Below are 21,168 nucleotides of genomic sequence, written 5' to 3'. Positions count from 1 at the left end.
ATAAAACTCAATTGTTATGTCGCAATACAACTCAGACTGTATATTCCACTAAACAATAAAACTAGTAGAAGCAATCTTTTATGACCATGTTTATTACATACCAGTAAATGTTAGATGTGAAAGTGAATTTAAAAATAAAGGTGATTCCACACGCAAAAAAAATAAAATTAAACATCCCCCCCCTTTTTTTCCTGTAGTGTTCTTTGGTCTTGCTCGATAACAACATACCTAATGACTGATCTCTAGCTGATTATCAAGAAACCAAGTGATATATGTTAGAAAGCAACAGTTCATTTTCTCTATGTAAAGGTTTTCTTGCCATTCAAATTGCTTCAGATTTTCCAGCGACTTTACACAAAAAATTATAGCTGAGATGTTCCCACATTTTAGATATATCTCAACTATTGCGATGAATTAACAGACATAAGCTGAAATATGGGTAAATCCATATAGATAGAAAACCAAAAAAGAAAATTTCACCGTGAGGGTGAAAGACTTATTCCAGTTTTCAGAGAGGCTGTGGAACCACTACCCTTTGGAGATACTCGAAATGTGAGTGGACAAGGACCTGAGCAACCTGACCTACGATGACCCTGTTGCGAGTAGGGGGTTGGACTAGATGGCCTCCAACGGTCTCTTCCAACTTAAAACATTCTGAAAATTATTTTTTTATTTTTTCTCCTTTCTTTATCTAAAACTCAGTGGTCAGGCTGAACTAAGAGAGATCCTTGTTTTTTAGTTTAGGGGACAACACACATACACGCTAAGCACCAGATATTGGCAGTCTCACCCACTGCCGTAGCGTCCCTGCTCATGGAGCAACAGTCCTGGAAGCAGCTCCACACAAAAACCTCTAAAACCAACAGACCAGGGAGTGAAGCTTCAGGCTGAAACACTGCTTAGAGCACAGGTGGCTGTGAGATTAAAACTCACAGAACTGAGTTTTACCGAAATACAGGTGAAGGTCTTGAAACTTCTCCCTTGACTTCTGCATGAGTTCTATTTTAAGTGTTTCTTTAAATGGGTTGGCGGTGTCCTGGCACTGACAACCCTTAGCGACCGCAAACTTGCTGACCTCCTTTCTGCCCCAGTCCCACCACACAGAGCTGTAGGTGGAATTTTGTACATTCTTCCAATTTCTGTGGCATTGCCTTCTGCTGCTGCCTGAACTGCATTTGTCTACTGCTTAACAATTGCCATTAAAGAGGTAAAACTAAAAAGTAACAGAAGAAAGCAGAGACACCCTCTCATTCCTTTGAATTTAAACCCTATGGTATACAGATACACAGAAGGGTTTCTCTAGATCATTCAGGAAGGGTGTATTTTGGTGCCATAATTGGGTATAGTTTTTCAGAATACATCATCTTTTTATTCACTTGAAGAGACAATGATTTAGCCTCCCATCTTTCCAAGTAAAAAGCATCCAAAGCCAATATGTTTAGTACACCAAATGCTGGCGCTACGTTTGAGCGAACGTAGTAACAACTGACTGAAGTCACCTCACTTGAATGCTGATTCAGCTAACCTGTATATTTCAGGAGCAGAAAAATGAGATTTTTAGATACAGTGGGCCTCATTTTCACCCCTAAAATCTATTACAGTACTGTATGCCCATGTCTTTGCTGGACCTGCTTGTGACCTCTACCATTGCAAATTACGGTCCAAAAGTTGAAAACCTCTCCCACTTGCTTTCAGATCTGGGGATAAATGTTATTTCTTTATTGCACGCGGAAGTAATCCATGGGATATGGGTGCGAGTATTTCTTACCAATCACAGCAAAAGCTGAATTTCAGAAAAAGCAGAAATTGGTTGAATTCTAATTTCAGTCATTTTCACATCTAACACGCTATAGGTAGAGTTTCCTAACAAGAAAGAAAAAAAAGGGAATAATACAGTGAACTGTGGTCCCCATACACCATTTCTATTAGAGGTGAAATCAAGAAAATAAAGGTAACATCTAAGAACACAGGAATCAATCCTAATACTTTAAAACTTACATATATTTGTTTTCAAGGCTGCCTCATTACCACACTTATCCACGTCACTCCATTTTATACTTCAAGATCCGTGTTACCCATGCTGTTAGTCATCTGAGAGGCTATTAGATTGCAGTACTTCATTGAACAGGTAGCCTAAATCATCACATCCAAGTGGTGAAAAAAATGGATCAGATACCAAAAAGAAAGAGATTCTCTGTGTTAACTATTTAAACAGTGGCCAGAGAGGGCAGGGCATGGTGGGGAGGCGGTAGCTCTCTCCCTCCAACACCACCCAGTCTCCAGATGACAAGACAAGGGAGCCAACAGGCAGCTCCACCGTGCAGATGCCAAGCTGCCTCCAGCCATAGGAGGGGAATACACGTACCTGACAAGCAACCGTATCTGCAGGCAGAGCAGTAGTCAAACATGTGTAAGTGTGTATGTGTTTTGGAGGTGGAAGGCAGGGAGAGACCCGGAGCAGCAGTAGGGTAAAGAGTATGAGCTGGGTCAAGACCTTCAGCTGATACACGGAGCCATTAATGAAGACGAGAGCTCTTCCTTATTGAAGGACACAAAATTGCCCGTGTTTTCTATGATTTGAAGATAAAAGAGCAACAGGGCCTTCTGGCTTTGCTGCATCTTGCAGAGAAGTCAGAAGCCACCCAACGATGCTGTTGTGGTGAGGGGAACGGGACAGAAGGGGCAGAGAAAACCACACATCTACCCTGAGTGGGGTGACAGGGGCGGGAGGAGCGCACTGAACCAAGTCTGTTGTTTTCCTCACCTAGCAGCTGACCGCCTGGCAGGGAGGGAGGCTAAGAGATGGGGGAGATTTACATTCCTGAAGCTGAAGCAAGCAAACAAAGCACGCTATTAAAAAGCCCTACATTCTTCAGCAGGCACTCATTTGGCTGGACTTCTATTAATAGCGCTGTGTTTATTCTTGCAGAGTGAATAAATTACGCCAACGTTAAATGCTGTGAGCTCATGAACTCACACGAGAGAGAAGATAATTTCATCCAGTTTGCGGGAGTGCAAACTTTATCCAACAAAGCATTAATATTTAACGTGATCTATATAAAACTCACATTAGTTGCTGTCTACCCACCAGGCAAGATTTCACCCTGCGTGCCACTCCCTGGCCTCCGTTGCAATGTTGACATTTTCTAAACGTTAAACTTGCCTGAATAGATAAAAGTCCAGTGGCCACAACCAGTCGCGAGAACTCGCCCTGCTCTAGGGCTGTAACCAGGTTTAAAATGCAGTCCTGTCCCTCAGGAGGCATCTCGGCCAGGTTGAAACCCCTCATGCTTTGCTCATGTCCTTGGCACCACGCACCATGAGGTGTTCCATCAGTCCCAACCCCGACAGAAACGCCCTGCGCACACTGGCTCAGCTCAAGCGAGAAGCACAGGCTGGAGATTTCCAACTTGAAATCACTGCTGTATTTCCTCAGCCAAGTTTGCAGGCTGCGAGGCTAAAGCTGTAGTGCTAAGAGGCACAAGCACGCTTCTCTGAATTTCAGAACGTATCCAATACAAGCGTCCCCACCCAAAAGCTTAGTGGAAGTATAAATGGTCAGAAGTCTGCAAGCCTGTCCAAGTCCTAGTAAGATTTTTCCAGGTAACTAGGGAACCAGCACTCGAAGTAGCTGCAGAGCAGATATATTCCAGGAAGTGCTACTTATCTTGAGAAATTATTTGAGCCTAATTTAACAAGTATCGGTCTACACAACTTGTATAGCAAGAAACTGAGGGCTAAGTTTTGGCCTCAGTTACTCTGGTATGAATCTAAACTGGGCACCCACCAGATTATTCCGATTTACAACACAGTATGTGAGAGCAGATGCAAATCCTCAGTGGATGAGGGTTCAGTTTACCATAGCAGTCATAACCTGTTATACCACATGCAATCAGTGTATATTCAAAGCTACTTTCTGCCCTGAGCTGGTGACCATCTGCGTGTGTCCGCCCCGTGTCTAAGGGTAACAAGGAGCATGTTTATGCTTACAAAAGAGGAGAGGAAAAAGGTTGATGCAGCAAAGGGGGTCACAGAGTTAACTGAGACAAGCAGTTCTGTGTTTCTTTAACAAAAGAGAGCTACCATCTATATGCATAGCTGAAGGAACCTCCTCCTGGCAAGGGAAATAGCCTGGTGGCACAGAGCCTTTGCAACACCTACAGAGAACATCTCCTCTGTCAAGAAGAGCCTGGCTGAAGCATGTCCCTGCTCTGGTGACTCCCAGGTATATGAACTGCAACACATCCACAAATCGTATTTGCAGTGGTGGTGCCCACAGAGGGTTCGTAACTGATGCTTCCCTGTGGGCAGAGAGAGGGAATCAACTACCTCATTCTATAGGCACCACTTAAACACACCTTTCCCAAGTAATACCAAAGTTTCTTTGGCAGCAACTCACACTTCAGGCTCAAATGAGCTGTTGGTTTCTTTGTTTATCTGTTTGATGTTTGTGTGTTGGGTTTGGGGGTTTTTGGGGGGAGAGGAAGGGGGGGTACTACAGGTACTACAGTTTTAGAAATTACTAGTACAGTACTATAGGCACTACAGTTTTAGAAAGAACAGCGATAGCAAGGGTGTAGGAGGAGAGAAAAAATTCATTCACTAACTAGCGAGTAAACTGTTCCATTCTTAAGAGCACAGTAAATAAGACATCAGTCATAACATGCAACCTCCAAGGTCACATCTCTACAGCACCGGGCAGCCCAGCACAGAAATCCTCCTGCTAGCGCCAGCCAGCATCTGCAGAGAGGGCACATAGTTATCAGCTCAGGCACCGCAAACACACAGCTGCGTCCTGCATCCAGCCCCACGCTGGCTCACCGAGAGGCTGGGAGCACCCACAGACAGCACAGGCATGCCCTATGGATGTGTCACTTCCACCTCCTGCCTGCTCCTGACCCTGCTGCCCCACAGCAGGGACCTACATATGGCCACCACCAGCCCCATGGTTAACTCCCACCAGGCTGGACAAGGAGCCGCACACCTTGTTCCAGTCCGGCAGCAACAGCAGTGCCCAGTATAGCTATTTCAGACCACACTGCACTTCAGGAACCCAAAACGGGTGTATCCTCCTGCACCTCGCGTCCTCACCGCTTGCCGAGGGAGAACCACGTTAGGTGCAGATGTGGATTCAAGGAAGCATTTGTGTTCTTCTGCCAAAGGGCAGACAAGCTGCCTTCAGGTAGGGAAGGACCGAAACCAGAACGGTATCTTGCGGCACCAACCTTCTCTGCAATGTCAGATGAAATGTTGCAGGTGTTGCTTGGAGTCTGCACTCTCTTGCACTGCTTGTTTTCGCTGTGCAAAGCCCAGGAGTTTGCAAAATCGTAACTGTTCCCCACAAGGGTCCCTGCGAATGAAGAAGAGGAGAAGCACACGGCTGTTCAGGGGTTTCAGCAACAAGTGGTCATCATTGGCTACTATCTATGTGATAGTCTGCTGAAAGCTGTTTTTAAAAGTAAAAACTGTCATATTACATGAATTTCTATTCCAAATAGATTGACCGTAGAAAAATGACTTCCAGTGATCTGACTCCCACAGAGGACTTCTCTGAGCTCAAGGACAGACTAAAGCCTGCAGAAGGCAGCTCCCAGCACTTCTCACACCTGTATGAACATGGTAGGAGTTATTTGCTGGTCAGCTATAATCTGCAGAAGCCTAAGCATGCCTACACATTTTCCTACTATTTAGAAGTTGTCAACAAAACACAAGACATTGAAGAGGCAAACAAAATGAAGCTGTTCTCCCTAACCAATGGAAGTATTAGCGTTCCTGATCCCAACTAGCCTTGATTTTCTCCTTCTGTCTGAAAGTAAATCTTGTTTGGCAAAAAAAACTTAACGTACATCATAACTGCTTGGGCCCATGATCTAACTGTGTAACCTGTCCTGAAACGTGCTGCTCTGTCCTATTACAAGCGGCTCCTGACCCAGTCTTGGCAAGATTTGCGTTCAAATTTGCATAAAAGCAAAACTGAAGGAGTTAATCTGCATGGCTGCCGCTTCCTGGGAGATGCAAGCGGAGTCTCTGCCTCTGTTGCTCCATCCTTCTGAGAAGGGGGATCCTCCCAGAAAGGGAATGTTCCCTCCTCCCCCTCTGCCTCCCATGGCCTGGCTGATTCGAGGACTACCTCTGCTTCCTTCTGTGGGCGCCTGCTACAAAAGAGTTAATTTTATGACTCTCTCTTACTTCTGTAACTTTGCTTTTTAAAACCCTACTGTATTGCATACGAGAATATCAATTGCCACTATTAACTCATTCCCAAGAATGGAAATACGACCCTGACTGTCACTGGAAAACAAAAGAAATGCTTCCTAAATAGACTTGTAAAATACTCTTATATTTTAAATACATTTTATATTTTATAACCTATTTTATATATACTTAGATATAAACAAAATGTCATTGAGCTACCTGTTGTACCTTAAGTACAAGCACACAGAATATACTGAACACTAAAACTGTTCCTAAACTAGAGTAGTCGTGAAAACTACACTGAGAATGTTAACGTGGACGTAACAAAGCCAGTAGCCTTTAGCAGACTTTTTTTGCAAATCAGAAGTTAGGGGCTTATAAATGTAGCGTACATTAGGCCCATAGAAGATGTCAAAGGAGGAAGAGTCCGAGGGAAGGATGACAAGGAAAGGCCGTAAAAGGCATGAATTTTTCATCTCTGCAGCCAGACCTGAGCACAAGAAAAACAAAAACAGCAAACAAGAGGAACGCAGCCCTTTAGCTTACCACAGATTGTAAAGGTTAGAGTAACGATGGAATCTAGTCTGACAAGAAGCAAGGTGCCAAATTAAATACACCCCCTTCTATTTGCAGTAATGCAGTCTTACACTAACTGTTATAAAATAAAAGATGGGCTCCGCTCTGAAGCGGTGTTCCTCTAGCTCGGAATGTGTGTCCATGTTGAGTTTCCCACTGGGAGGTACCACCAGGTCCTCATTTACCCACAAGTTAAGATTTGAATGTTGGGACAACTGTTGGCTCTGAAATGCTGGTCACCCGTTTTTTTCTTTTCTCCCCCTCCATTAGAGTTTTTTTCTTCTGTGATGCTTGTAAATTTGTACCTCGTATGTAGGGTTTTTTTCTACAACAGTTGTATTATACTATATTAACTCTTCTACTTAATACTTTTCAAGTAAATTTTTTTCACAATAAATAATTTTAAAACTTTTGTGGGTTTGTGTTTGTTTTTTGTTTTTTTTTTAACCTGTCTTCTTGTTGACAGTGCCTGTCTGTATATTAGCAGACTATTCCACCAGCACGAGAGATTTGCCAACAACTTGCTAGAGCAGTTCTTCCTCCTTGCAAAGTCCTGGGGCTCTTAAATTAAGCTACAAGCTGTTTAGAACAGGCAATACTTGATCGATTTGGGTTTGCTCAATAGCTCAAGGTCCTGCCCCAGGTAAGCCTCCTCAACACATACCAGTAAGAATCTAGGATAATAATGAATTAAGAGAGATCAGCTGACAGTGTATTTTTCCTGTGATTTGTCCAGTGTAGCCTTAAGTGACCTACAGCATCAGATAAAGGGCTGGAGAGGCACTATGATTTTAAAACGAGAGTGCTGCAAAACTTTGCATGCACGTTTGCCAGCCTGCTTTTCCCCAGAAACTTTGTCCTCAACACTAAACAATGCAGTCACTAAAGACGCACAGTATTTCACTAAACATCATTAGTTATTAGTTTCCATAATCCAGATTCAGGGGAACCTGTGTTTTCAGATTACTTGTATTTTCCTTTACAAATACACAGTAAGATGCACTCCATACTCCTGGAAAGGTGAAAAGCACTGACCATCAGAAGAGCTCTAACATGAAACTATAAAGTGACTCTGGGGCCACTGAGCTGCTTAACAAATTTAGGTCACGGGGATAAATTATTTCTGCAGAGGGTTACTTTGGAGAAGACTCTTCAACCCATACTCTGCACTACACGTCCTATCGAGCAGCGTGGCAATTCTCAAATACTTCATCTATTTGATGAGGCTTCAGGAAGAGCAGCGGTGAGGAAGAATTCTCCCCGGCACGTCTGACTGCTCCGGGTGGAGGGAAGGGTGCCTGCCACCACTGCTGCCCAACACCTTCATTTCTTTCTGCTGAAGGACACAAGAGGGTAGGAAAGAAGGTGGCGGTGGAAGGGACAACCCAACAAAAACAGCCTAAAAAAATGGGGTTTCTTATGCGTGCGGGTGATACTATTAACAGAGCAGCTGCCTACTCCAGCACTGCACACCCACCACACAGTGTGACTGCCCTCCTCTCCTACACAACAGAGCTTTGTTTTCCTTCTGCTTCTTCCATGTGCGGTTTTTCTTCTTTCTCTAAGCAGCCAAGTTTTTTGGAGAAACAATTCCTAGCCAGGGCTTATCAGAGCCCTACACCCAGAAACCCTCTGTACAGCCCGGGTGGGATTTTTGCTAAAGCACTTGTTTTGTCTAAGTCTTGCAGGAAGCGCATTGAAAATAGATGCTGTCACAAAACGTAATGAAAACAAAGCATTTGGATACAAGTGCCTGAAGAACCGGTGCCTGATGTGGACCGCAGTACAGACTGATACCGGTGTGCAAACTGACTGCTCAACAGCCGCGACCCCGGGGCAGCTAGTTAACGTGCGGTCTTCTTTCAGGATACAAGATGGGTCAGGAGGTAGCTGTTAAAGCACAACCCAAATCTCACCTTCTCCCTACGTCCCAGAAACATCCCACCACTTCGACAACCCTGCTAAGGTCCCCCAGGAGAGGACCACGCACCAACCACCTGAGCAACAGGTAGGGCCACCAGGGATGTTCTGTTGGACTATGGCTTTAGTGCTCTAATTGCTGCCCTCATGTCTCTGTCTTTTTGGAGAGAAAAAAAAACAACCAACAAAAACAAACAAACCAAAACCACACTGACATGTTCTGGCCAAGACTTCCCCCCTTTTTTTTTTTTTTGAAGGGGCCAGAACAGTTGCTTTCATTTATCTGATTTTCAGATAGACCATGTTCATTCTTGACAGAAGAGGAAAAAAAAAATTATCAGTGTTCACTATGATATCTGGGTCTCAAAATCACCAGTTCCTTTTGAAATCTGAAACTGGTATGCTGCTTGTTTACTTTGAAACTGATGGTCAGGCAAAGCAAAGCGTTAGCAATAACCACCAAGGCACGCAAGCAGGAGGCAGGAACCCTGAACTCCCTCCCTGGACATCCTGCAGATTTTTTTGTACGGCCGTAGGCCCATCAGGCCAACTCTCCTAGGCTCTGTTAACTCATCTGTAAAAAAATATGCAAGAATTTATGCAAGACGCTACAATACTATGAGTAGAGGTGTGTTAACTTTCCCACGTTAATTATTTACCAAGGAATGGGGGTTTTTTGTTTGTTAGGGGGTTTTGTGGGTTTTTTTCCTCCACACAGTTTTACATGGTTTAGTACATGGTTCCAAACAAGCAAAACTATGGGCAAGGCTGACCAAAAAATTGATCCATAGCTTGGACCAAATTAATGATATGAAATATTGAAATCATGGGCTATAAAGTCTTTCCTGCCCACTCTGGTTCAATGAATATAAAATTAATTATATTAAACACAAGAGAGGGAAAGAGCCACCTCCAAAACACTGCAGCCCAGTGATGAAGGCACACTCCTCACAATAAAAATGTCTAACTTTGATTCCAAATTCTGAATAAAACAGAGTGGGTTATGAATGCAGGTTTCTGGCATCTCAGATGAATGCCATATAATGAAGACGGGTACAACACAAGTCATCTTCATCTGTATGGTTTGTAAGTGACAGCTAAATTCCCTTGTGAATCTATCCCCTTTGCATTCAAATTAAAATGCAAGACAAAAAATGAGATTATTTACTTAGACCAAACAAAAACTCTAAACTTACCTAAAATCAAATTACTGATATCCTAAAAAAATAAAATATCTGTACTACCATCACTATGAGTTTGGAGCATGCTTTAAAAGCTTCTGATAACAGGTACCACACACGGGGAAGTTGCATATTCAGTCATATGCATTTATACTACTTCTGGAACAAAAACATTACCCGAAACATCAGATTTTTTCCTTGCAGATACCGTCTGCTTCTACCTGTTGAACCTATCTTCAGTGGCACCATATATTCTGTATTTCAGCAGCTTAAAAGGCTGGAATATGCTGCTGACAGCTGGAGCAGGCTCAGGATATCAAGCCTTTATCCAAAATTAGCCATGGGTATTGTTTTATCATTAATGTCTTTGTAATTTAGAGACAGATTCCCAGAAACACACTTTCTGCCACTGCCAAGAAAAGCATAATGGGACGCTGGATTAATTTGGGTTGGTTTCTTTGCTTCCATAATGCTGAGAGCATGTAACACGCAGAAATAACAAAATGATGGATTAATATCCCAATGTTGGACTTGAATGAGCTCTTTTGCACAAACAAACTTTAATGATGACCTAGACATCCAAGCACCTATTGCAGCAGCATCACTGTGAGACAGCTCAACGGTAAGAGTACTAGGCAAAGACTGAGGCTACGGGCGCACAAATAAGCTTGCACTGCAGCCTCTCTCACTGGGGAGAAATTACCTTACGCTTTCTGCAAGGTAAGAGCATGCCCTTCGACCACTAACATGCTGCAAGGCTACGGGGTTTTGGCCACTTGCTCACGCCTTGAGAAGATTTTAGGATCAAGTTGCCCGTGTTACGTCAGATTTCCTCCATAGTATTAGGTAAGTCATCTCTTTTGGCCTGTGCTTTGGATCCCCAGTTGTAAAATGCTCATGACAATGATCATGAGACACTCAAATGCAATGGGCTGAAGGCTGCCAAATAGATATCAGAAAGGACTCAACTTCACGTTTCTGATACAAGCAAAGACTGGCAACCAGTTAGACATGTATGATCATGTCAGAAAGCAGAGCCTGTTCAGTTCCCAAGTCTTGGAAGCATTCACAGGATGGCTATAAAGGACCAGAGCCTAGCTGGCAGGAAGACAGCAGAGGAGAAATTAACTCCTTCATTAGGATCTAGGGGAAAAACAAACAAAACAAACAAAAAAAAAACCCACCTGGAAAGCTTTTGAGAACTTTCTATTTTAGTTATGCTGAAAGTGTGAGAACAAACTCTCACGGGTCAGCTGGCTTGTTTTTACTGCCACATCCAATAAACAAGCAACCACGTACAATATAATCAATCTTGTTTGTAAGTCTTGACAGAACACGAGCACTTCTCTGCAGGATGAACTAATTTAGTCAATGTCCAACACTGACATAGTTGGTTACTATGTCAAGCATTGGAACAGGCTGCCCAGGGAGGTGGTGGAGTCGCCATCCCTGGAGGTATTCAAGGAACATGTGGACGTGGCACTGCGGGACATGGTTTAGTGGGCATGGTGGTGGTGGGTTGATGGTTGGACCTGATGATCTTACAGGTCTTTTCCAACCTTAACAATTCTATGTGTGGTTCCGTGTAATGAGAGTGACTCAGCGCCCCATCCTCTGTCTGAATGACAGCATGTCTCTGCAACTCCGAAACCTAATGGGGAGAGTTTGGGGGGGTTTTGAGGTTCGAGAGCTACTGCCTAAGGCCACTACCTTCAAAGCTGTGTCCTACCAAGGTTGATTTGCTAGAGTATCATAGCTTCAGTCGCATCATTTAGACCTCCAGGAGCTTAGTAAGTAAGCCTCAAAAGTGTATACAGAAATGATGTGCATTATCCTCTAATTGGACCATCAGTTCTCAGTTTCCATACCGAAATACAGCGAGGAGTCATAAGAGTGCCGTGACAATAGAACATGATTGAATAGATTATTAAATATGAGTATTAATATCTCAAAAGAAAAAACAAGTACAAACTGTTCACTAAGTTTAAACACCCTTTCCTTCATGCCTCCTTTATTTACTCGCCAAAAGTGGTAATGTCTAATAATACAGCAGGTGCTTTGCCTCTTATTTGACGATCACCCCAAAACAACCTAAATATAATTAATGAAGTTCTATATCATAATCCACTTTCTCAGGAGCAAACTGTGGCAAACCAAACCAACCCTCTATGTTATTAAACCATGATTATTTTTTTCTGTCTAAAATGCAGAAAAATCTTGTTTTCAACATAAACATTGCCGTTTTGTTGAAACCATGACAAAATGTGTGATGCTACATGAAAGACAGTGTTTATGGGCTAGATTCTATCCATGACAACTCTGACTTCTGCGCAAATTTGGGATCTGGTCCTCTGGTGCCACAAAGAAGCCCTAGAAATGGTCATCAAATCACGTGAGTTTCCTCTTATGCCAGCAGATACAAAGATGATACAAAACTACTGCATTAGCTTTTAAACCGCGTGAGCTACAGGCTGCGAGAGACAGAAACAACCATTTCAACTGCGGACCTCTTTCCATCACAGTGGTTCTTCTAGGCTCCACTCCTAGCAGGCAAGGACTATCAGCAACCAGACAGGTTACCATTTCAGTGTAAATCAAAGCAGTTCAAAGGCTAGTACATCTTGAGGTGCCTGCCCAGCCTTTAAAAAGCCTGGAGAAAGGTTTAACGCATCTCAGCTATCTGACAAGCTCGTTGGCTATAGCACAATACCTGATGCATAACCTCTAGCATCACCTCTCTTCCTTTGCTTCTGACATTCAGATCTGCATAGTGCTCCCCAGGATTTTCTGGATGAGAGCCCGTAATCCTGGCAACATTAGACCGCTGTCCTTTTCCTTTGCGCACTGTGTTTCCATTGCATATTATCCTGAAGCTCAAAGATCTTGTTGTATTTAATATCAGTACTAATCCAGCCCAGAATGGGGATTAGAATTGAGGGTCCAAGCTGATAAATCAAAATATGCCCAGATTTTAACAGGAAGCAATGGACACATCAACAGGAGAGTTCAGTCTGCCGGCAACCTTAAGGCAACCCTTCAGTGCCCTCAGATCGCTAAGTCATGACACCCAGCTCACCTCCTGGGTTGGGCTGACCTTTACAAGATCTAATCAGGCTAAAAGGAGAGCAAATAAAAACTGCAGTGGAAAGAAAAGGGTAAACTGCTTCATAGCCTACCAATAGGCTGCCTAGATCTTTTGTTCAAAGAATATTACCTCTCCCAGCTGCTTGTGTTGCCCCTCACCTGGAAGTTAGCTTCAACAGTTAAAAAAAAAAAGCTCTGAATTAATCAAAAGCTGTTTTTACTTGGAGCAAGTTAAGAAACACTCACACGAACCACCCTGCCAGCAGAGCTGCCAAGGACACAAACAACGTGTGGGCATAGTGATGTCCCTCACTGACACAAATTCAAACATAATTAATTTTAATGCCTTCAAAACTAGTTTAAATGAAAAGTCTGCTGTATGAGAGTAAAAAACTGGCAAAATTGTGAGATACGATTCTATTCTTCAAGCTAAAAATCACAGCTCTGTATGTCCACACGAGTTACAGAAGTCACGGCCTTCCTCATACAGTAAGAGCTACACATGTTCTCTGTCACCTTCTCTATTAGTTTTCAGCTCTTCCAAGCAGTGACCCTGTCATGTACTTCATTACATTCAGAAATCTGTGGTTGTGAAAGCACTGCTTTTTTTTTTTTTTAAAGAGGGAAGATAGAGTCTCCAGTGTGTTCAACAAATACAGCATGAAACACATTTAAACATGAGCAGCAGAAGGGAATCTTCTACATTTGAACAGTCCAAGGCAATACAGTCTCCTTTTCTGCTCCTACTTTTTATAATAGCCTAACTCCTATTTATTATCTCAAGAAAAAGATGTAAACTTCAGATCTCAACACATTCAGACATGAAGGTATCCGAGCCCTGGCAAGCAATTCTGTGAGCTGGGTTTCTTTCTTATTATTTACATTGCTGAAGGACTGAGCAATCATTTTAACATACTATGAAATCAGGTTTTTTCTGTACGTTGAAGCTATCCTTATGTATCCCAAGTGTCAGTAAGACATCTCTGGAGCATTGCCAGGCTCTTCTCCAAGTTGCTTTGTCTCCTTTTTTGTTTTCTGTATCATTTATTTTTTAATACATATTTTACATTATCAGTTTAACATGTGAATATATTAACTAACTTGACTCTAAACCTTTCCTCTTCAGGTAAGTGCTAAGAATTAAAAGACACCCTGAAATACCACAAATCAAGATCGGTCCTTCTAAGTCATATTTGGGGCTTTTCCAAAACTCAAGTCTTCACCCATGCTGGCAGACTTTGCATAAACGTGTATAGAGCAGCAAAAGCAGCGTTGTCTCTCCCACTCATTAGGAATTGGTGTGACATAAGGTGCACGTCCAATCCAACAGCCCATATAGACAGGAAACATCATTAAAAGGGAACCACTTTATAGAACAGCATCCCACGCCAAATCCAAGTACAAACCTGCCAGTAGCAACCCCCAGGATTTAATATTCTGCTGTTGCAATGCTATCTATTCTTACTCCCACTTCTCCCGCACATGAAAAAGTAGAAGTTGAATCAATGAGTATTCCTCACATATTTTCGGCTGGGTCTTCTCCTAGTCGGTCTCCCCACACACTATATTGTACATTGCTTAGCCCATAGCTTTATCTTTGTATTTTAAGATTCAAGGTTTCTAAAAGCGTTAAATTCAGACTTCTGGGCTTTGCTCAGGAATGAGATGTGACAGCAATTTCCTTTCAGGAGAAAGGAAGATGAAAGAACTTAGACAGCTTTTCAGCGCATCAAGATGAGGTACCTGACAGGTTTTGTAAAACATTTTGCTGGATATGCAGAATCTTTGTTGAATCACCCATCAGCAAAAGGGCGCAGAGCATACATTAAAATACAGTTGGTTAGTCGCAGTCTTACCTTCCTGAGTTCTGAAGTCATCTTCAGCAAATTGATTAAAGTTGCCACACAACCCACAGGTCTTATTATAGTGCTTTTCTTGAAAGAGTATCTGAATATTCCCACTGATATCAATCTTCACCACAAAGCCATGCTCATCACAGGATATTTTATAATAACCTGCCTCCTTCTCTATAAATATGCCATTGGAGGCAAAAGGTATGGAAACCCTGTGAAGAAAAATAGGATTTTCTCAGAATATGACATGCAAAAACTATCATTTTTTTTCTGCTGGAATACTTGTTCGCACAGGTACCTTTTGTCTTCCTGCATCACACCTCCATCTAAAGAGAAGCGAAGACTGAAATATTCTCCGAGATACACAGAGAAACCAATTTTCTCCCCATCCTGGTAGTCACCTGAAGAGATGAGACATAAACAAATATTGTTAATTCTAGGACCCAGGAGGGCAACTTGTAAGTACACATTGCAGGGTTGGAAGCGTATCATCTAACATTTTCAAGAGCCATCCATCTATTTCATCCCGTAGTTGTTTAATGTGAAATGGACAGATGGTCCCGGGATGAGGGCTGGCACCAGCCCCTGGCAGGGGCATGGCCTGGCACTGGCTGTGGACTCACACTCTCCCCATTACCGTCTCTAGCCAGGGAATTCTCCATCCTACCATGCACAGTGGAGGAGTTTCCACAGGAGATAAGCCCAACGATCCACCTTTCTCTTTCCCTTCCTAGATTCCTCCCAAGAACAACCCATAGCTCAGTGGTTAGAGAAGGGGGTTGAATCCATTGAACTGAAGGAAGAACTGAACCTGGATATCTCTGTTCTTGATAAGCCCTCTAACCATCTCAACTGGTCTTTAAGGGAGGGATGCCAATATTGGCTATCCAACCAGGGGGGCAACTCACTCTGAATTTTTCAAAAGGAGCGGCATATAGAGATGGACACAACTTAGGCTCTGAGAGAGAAAAGGGTGGGGGGTTCAGACATAGTACTTTCTCTGCTTTTGCCTGTTGTCTAGCTTTGACTTTACAGCGGCACGTTGTGCAATGTGCCGCCCATTCTGGACCTCCTTCTCCGAGGTAGCCAGTTCTGCCCAGACCTAGACATTTTACTCAGCAATGCAGATTGCACTTCACAGTCCAGTTTCCAAAACAAACCCACACACGCATACTAAAATAGGAACCAAAAATAGATTATGCCATGCTTATGTACCAAATATAAACAAAGTGTCTGCTCATGGGTGTTTGGTTTTTGTTTGGTTGTTTTTTTATTAAGATTCAATTTATCACATAAAATACTGCAATCAGTTCATACTTTGCATAAGCTGGTGTGTTCTTCTACATACAAAAAAAATTGTACCAAGTTGATGAAGAAAATTATTCAAATTGGTAGATGGTTCCTTTTCAGAATGATAGGATCAGTTTACTTCAATTTACTTGTAGTCAGTAAAAAGTCATCTTAAACTATAAGTAACATAGAACCATTATTAGGGAATATAAGAGTATCTACCAGAAGAGTTTGGTATGAAAGTAATATACAATTTTGGTTGTCATATCATCTGTTGCCCATCCTCAGGAGTAATGCTGCAGAGGCTCATGCTAATTCAAAGGCCTTTTGTCCTGCAGGAGGGGATTTTTCTTAGCGGGAGTTATAGCATACAGGTAAAATTAGTTCTACAGGGTCATGTAGTTTGTATTTCTGGACTCAGCTTTAACATCCACATTCCCCTAGCAAATTCAAAATTAAAAAAAGGCCTCACTTTCCCTCTTTAGACGAGCTAGTAAGAAAGTCTCCCTTCCTTGGTAGCTTAGTTATGCGTGAGCCATATTACCAAGAGATAACAGAAGTCAAAGGGACAGAATTTCCTCAGAAGTAATCCTACTTTCAAAAAAACAAACAAAAAAAACCCCCAAACAAAACAAAAAACCCACACCCACAAGACCCTTTTATGCAGTGATCCATCCTATCTGACAAAGGGCAACTATTTGTCTTTTCTTCGCAATGACGGAACCCGGCACAAGCGCAATGCCACATTCCTACAACATTTTGCATTTGTTACTTCTTGGTATCTTGCTCAGACTCACCTAAGAGTGTGAAGGAGCGCTTCTGACAGTCCCCAGCAAGGAGGTAACTGCAGTCCCCAGCAAAATTGTAGAAAGAACCATCAAAAGTTTTGATGTGATCATTCCCAAAAAGGCTGCAACGGGAAACTGATGGCCTCTGAAACAAAGAACCTGACGATCCTGCATATCAAAACACAACATAACTTGCAATGTAAAACAATCATTTTGTACTTCACAAATTTATCTGCTGGAATTTATCACCATTGATCATTGCACATCCTAGACCTTTTGGTCTAGCTTCTAGGCAGGCTGTATGCCTGGCATGACAGTCCATAGGATCTAACACAGGGTTTGGTTGGGGTGGGGTTTTTTTTGGTTTTTTGTTTTGTTTTGTTTTTTTGGGGTTTTTGTTTTTTGTTTTTGGGGTTTTTTTGGGTTTGTGTTTTTTTTTTTTTTTTTTTAATATGTGAAATGGCTTTTTTGCTTCATTTCTAGTGGCCCAAACCTTGCATAGGTCATTTCAGTCCTGATCCTTTGAAGAATACCATGCATTCATTCGTTTGTGCCTGCCTGCAATCCCATTAAAATCAACAGCACAGTAGCAAAGCCCCATAGTTTGTTCAGCCAAACATCACTGACTTCAGGGAGTCTTTGTGACTCAACACAATGCTCGTTGCAAGGTAGAGAGCCAAAAGGAGTAACTTTATTGATGTCTCCAGCGTAATGAGAATATTGCCTGAGCCAGGATTGCAGGATTAGATGGGCAAAAAGAAAGGGGGTGGGGGGGTGGAATCATCTCACAGAAGAAACAGTGAAAATGTATTATAGCTCCTAGACATCAGAAAATAAACATTTTCCTACCCGATATTACAGTGGCCAGCAGTAGGTTTGTTAGCAGCACTGCCAAGAGGAGCATCTGTCAAAAATCAAAGAGAGAGATATTAGAATATTCTTAGTTTGGGGTGTTTAGTCTGGTTCACAAAAACTCACTATTTTCTAGCATTCCTTTATAAAGTCATTTTTGAAGTTCTACATTTCAGAAAGCCATAATCCATGCAGACTTTCACAGTTATTCAGTTGCCCACCCGTGCTTCTTCAAATAGGTAATCTAGGAGAATAACTATTCTTTGTTCCCGTTTTCACTTCTCATTGCAGGGAAATATGGGCTACCTCCACAGGAAATGCAACCCAATACACACACATATTCCAATTTACCCGAGTTAATACATTGCACACACAAAGCCCTTCAATATGCAGCATTATTTATCGGACAACCTGACATGAAGAAGCACAGCAGACTGATCAGCCAGCCTGGCTCCAGTAGAAGTCACCTCTGCTGCAGAAAATTTGCATCCTGCCCAAACATCCATGAAGGGAAAGAATATATAGGTTTTGCACCAGCCAACAGGTCTGGCTGGCAGACCATTATAACCACAAGCTTATAATCCCCTGATTTCAGGGCGATAATATGCTTGAGATAAGGGACAAGAAGTAAAGGGAGGAAATTGTGCAGAGATTAGAGACCCAGGGTGAAAACTTCCATTCACCAAAATCAGTTTTAGCATTGCCTCCCGCTTTCTACAACCAAAACATCAGCCTTCGTTCTCCATATGTCTACGAACTACCTCCTGTACTGCCAGGCCTTTAAAAATAATAATAGGATATGAATGTCATGCAGACAGTGAACTACAGATGCGTTCTGTGGCAAGACATTAGCAGTTAATGGATGAAAGCTGAAGGGAGCTCCAGCTAAGGGAGTTAATTTCAGTGATTATATAAGTAACTAGAGAGGCTTAAATATGCCATACTCAATATATTAATGCCAGGAGACCAGACACGCCTTTCCCTAAAAGAACCCTGCGATTAAAGACTAGAACACGTTTTGCAAAGACAAATTCTGATTTCAGTTTACAGACGCACACTTCTTATTGATGTCAGTTATGTAGGTCCAATTCACAGCCACATAAACAAACACTGAGTTTGCCTTATTTACAGAAGACGGGAGAAGAAAGATCCATTATAAAACTCAGTCTAATGAACGCTGCAAATGCCAATCTGACATCGGGCTGTAACTGCTGCAAGACAGCTAAGAAGTGGCAACTGCATGGGAATGCGACTACAAAGTAATGGTAAAGAAAACAATAGGCATTATTCTCAGATTACACACTTGCTAGTGTATTTTTAGTGCATGCACTGTGTTACTGTGACCGAATCAGATATTGCTTTTCTTTGTTAACCCTTCAGTTTTACAAAGCAGGCGAAGAAGAGACAGGGTATAAAACCCTTCTCTTCAGCCCCCTTCCACCTCCCAGTCTGTTCTAAGCTGCAGAATTGACATTTCCCCCAATTCTAATGGAGCAGGTGCCCCTAACAAATCAGAACACAATCAAGATCTGTCGGTATATAACCCTCTATAATTTTATCACTGGCTTAATTAGAAATGAATGTACCTTCTTCTGTGCGAAATTCCTCTTGCACATGAACAAGAAGCTCCTCCAGTTGCCACCTATAGCCTACACCACCATTCTTCCCGTGTTCCTTCAGAAGAGAGGACTGGAATGGCTTTGGTCTGAAATTTCTTGTTTTTCTACAAGCCAGGAACTCTTGTTCATTTAAAAGGAAAGATAAAGACCGAACGTCACATCCGTCTGATTGTCAAGACAATAGATTAAATTGCTATCGTGTAAATCAGTAGCCTTAATTGCCAGAAAATTACAATGGGGGGAAATAGTTTTTAAAACTTACATGACAGATAAGTCTTTGAAATATATTTTGCATGTGTGTGTGTGACAAATATCACTGGCTGAGCCAATACGCAGCGTATTTATTTGCAAGACTATTGTTAAAGAGGAATACTAGGATGGTCCATACCTCAAAGACCACAGAGCCATGTAGTATTTTTTTCTGCAAACTGCTTTAAAAGGAGGAAAAAATTCAGAGCTAGTAATGACCTGTTTTTGTTCTCCAGGTACCAACGTATTTGAATTTTCTCACATTCTATTAGATCAATGCATTCGGTCCTTCAATTTGCAGACGTTTATAGAGGTATGCTCTGGAACACACATGATAACCAGTTTAATCATGTGCATACTTGTTTGCGGAGATGGCCACAAGCTTTCTGGGCATATGTACAGAACAGAGCAAAAAAAATACAGAGCAGATGACATCTTACTTTACTTTCAGTGTCCCATGCTTCATATTTTCAATAGCTGCTAGTAAAAAGGGGTTAGGAGGCAACACGTTTTCTCGTAAACCATATTTTGCCACTAGTTCACAGAATCGGGTCCTTAAACTAAGAAAAACAATGCAAAGCAATAAAAATATGCCTCCTGAGAATCCCCAGCAGGCACGTCTGTTTTGTGCACAAGCAATTCTGAGAATGAAGTGAACATAATCCCTGCACACAGTTCTTCGAAAACAAAAAAGAAAAAAAACATTAAAAAAACCCACACATTGTAATATCATCGTTTCTTCCTGCAGACAATTTCCCTTAGGATTTCTACAGATGACTAGGCTGATAATTGCAGAATGGCGATGGATTATTTTTGAGACAATTTAGGTGATGAGCCTGCTTAAGTTGAGGAGTTACAAATAATACAAATAAATTGTTAGCCGTACCTACTTTGTCTTGCATGAACTCTTCATGACATCTGAACATTAAAATGCTATAGAGCTGCGCTACAGCTGCTGAGTGACAGAAAGAAAGAAGCACAGACCAAACTGTTTCTTTCCACACGAAAAGCCAGAGAACAAGACTTTAAAACAAACACTTTCCGTCAGGATCTTCTCAGCCAGATGCTCCTGCCTTTTCTCCAGCAGCAGTGAGGTTTGCCCGGCTCATATTGATGGCAATGCAAGGCCCAAAGTGCTCCTCTGCATTTGCAAAGGAGTAACATCTATGGGAAAAACTACGCAAGTCAAACCTTTAAAAACTGTTTCTTTGGCATTCTTGCATTGGAGGGTGCAACAGCAAAAGCTGGGAACCTCTAGATAGAGGAGCCAGCGAGGACGGAGGCTCTGACCCTGCTGAAATCTGCAGGCCAGGGCTTTAGCCAGTCTAAACCTGACATGACTCTAAAGAGAAGGGCTAAAAACCTTTCAAGTTAAACTGCCTTCAAGGCTGAAGTTACAGCTCAACAACAAGGAGAAACGGGGCAACAGCAGAGACAGCAGGCAAGATGCCTCTTGTTTTTCTCTTTGTCTCACACCTGCTTCTGGTTTTGTATGAAGACAGAGGAACAGCATTGACTGGGAATCATTCTCTCCTCTTGGGTCCAGCTCCCAATTCTCAGC

General features: G+C 42.3%; 1 protein-coding gene across 1 annotated transcript in view; it reads right to left on the bottom strand.

Moving 5' to 3' along the window:
• Positions 1-19,370, bottom strand: part of VWF (von Willebrand factor) — a 146,291-nt gene extending 126,921 nt beyond the window's left edge. The window contains exons 1-6 of the mRNA XM_059816886.1: positions 19,326-19,370; positions 17,737-17,791; positions 16,897-17,055; positions 15,108-15,210; positions 14,813-15,021; positions 5,226-5,350 (exon numbers count right to left, since the gene is read on the bottom strand). Coding sequence (XP_059672869.1) covers positions 5,226-5,350; positions 14,813-15,021; positions 15,108-15,210; positions 16,897-17,055; positions 17,737-17,791; positions 19,326-19,355 — 681 coding nt within the window. The 5' untranslated portion in view covers positions 19,356-19,370. The remainder of the gene's footprint in view (positions 1-5,225; positions 5,351-14,812; positions 15,022-15,107; positions 15,211-16,896; positions 17,056-17,736; positions 17,792-19,325) is intronic.
• Positions 19,371-21,168: the final 1,798 nt, after the last annotated feature.

The sequence above is a fragment of the Gavia stellata genome, chromosome 4 (assembly GCF_030936135.1).
Source record: "Gavia stellata isolate bGavSte3 chromosome 4, bGavSte3.hap2, whole genome shotgun sequence".
Classification (NCBI taxonomy): Eukaryota; Metazoa; Chordata; class Aves; order Gaviiformes; family Gaviidae; genus Gavia; species Gavia stellata.
Note: the sequence above shows the minus strand (reverse complement) of the source record. Positions and strands in the feature narration are given on the sequence as shown.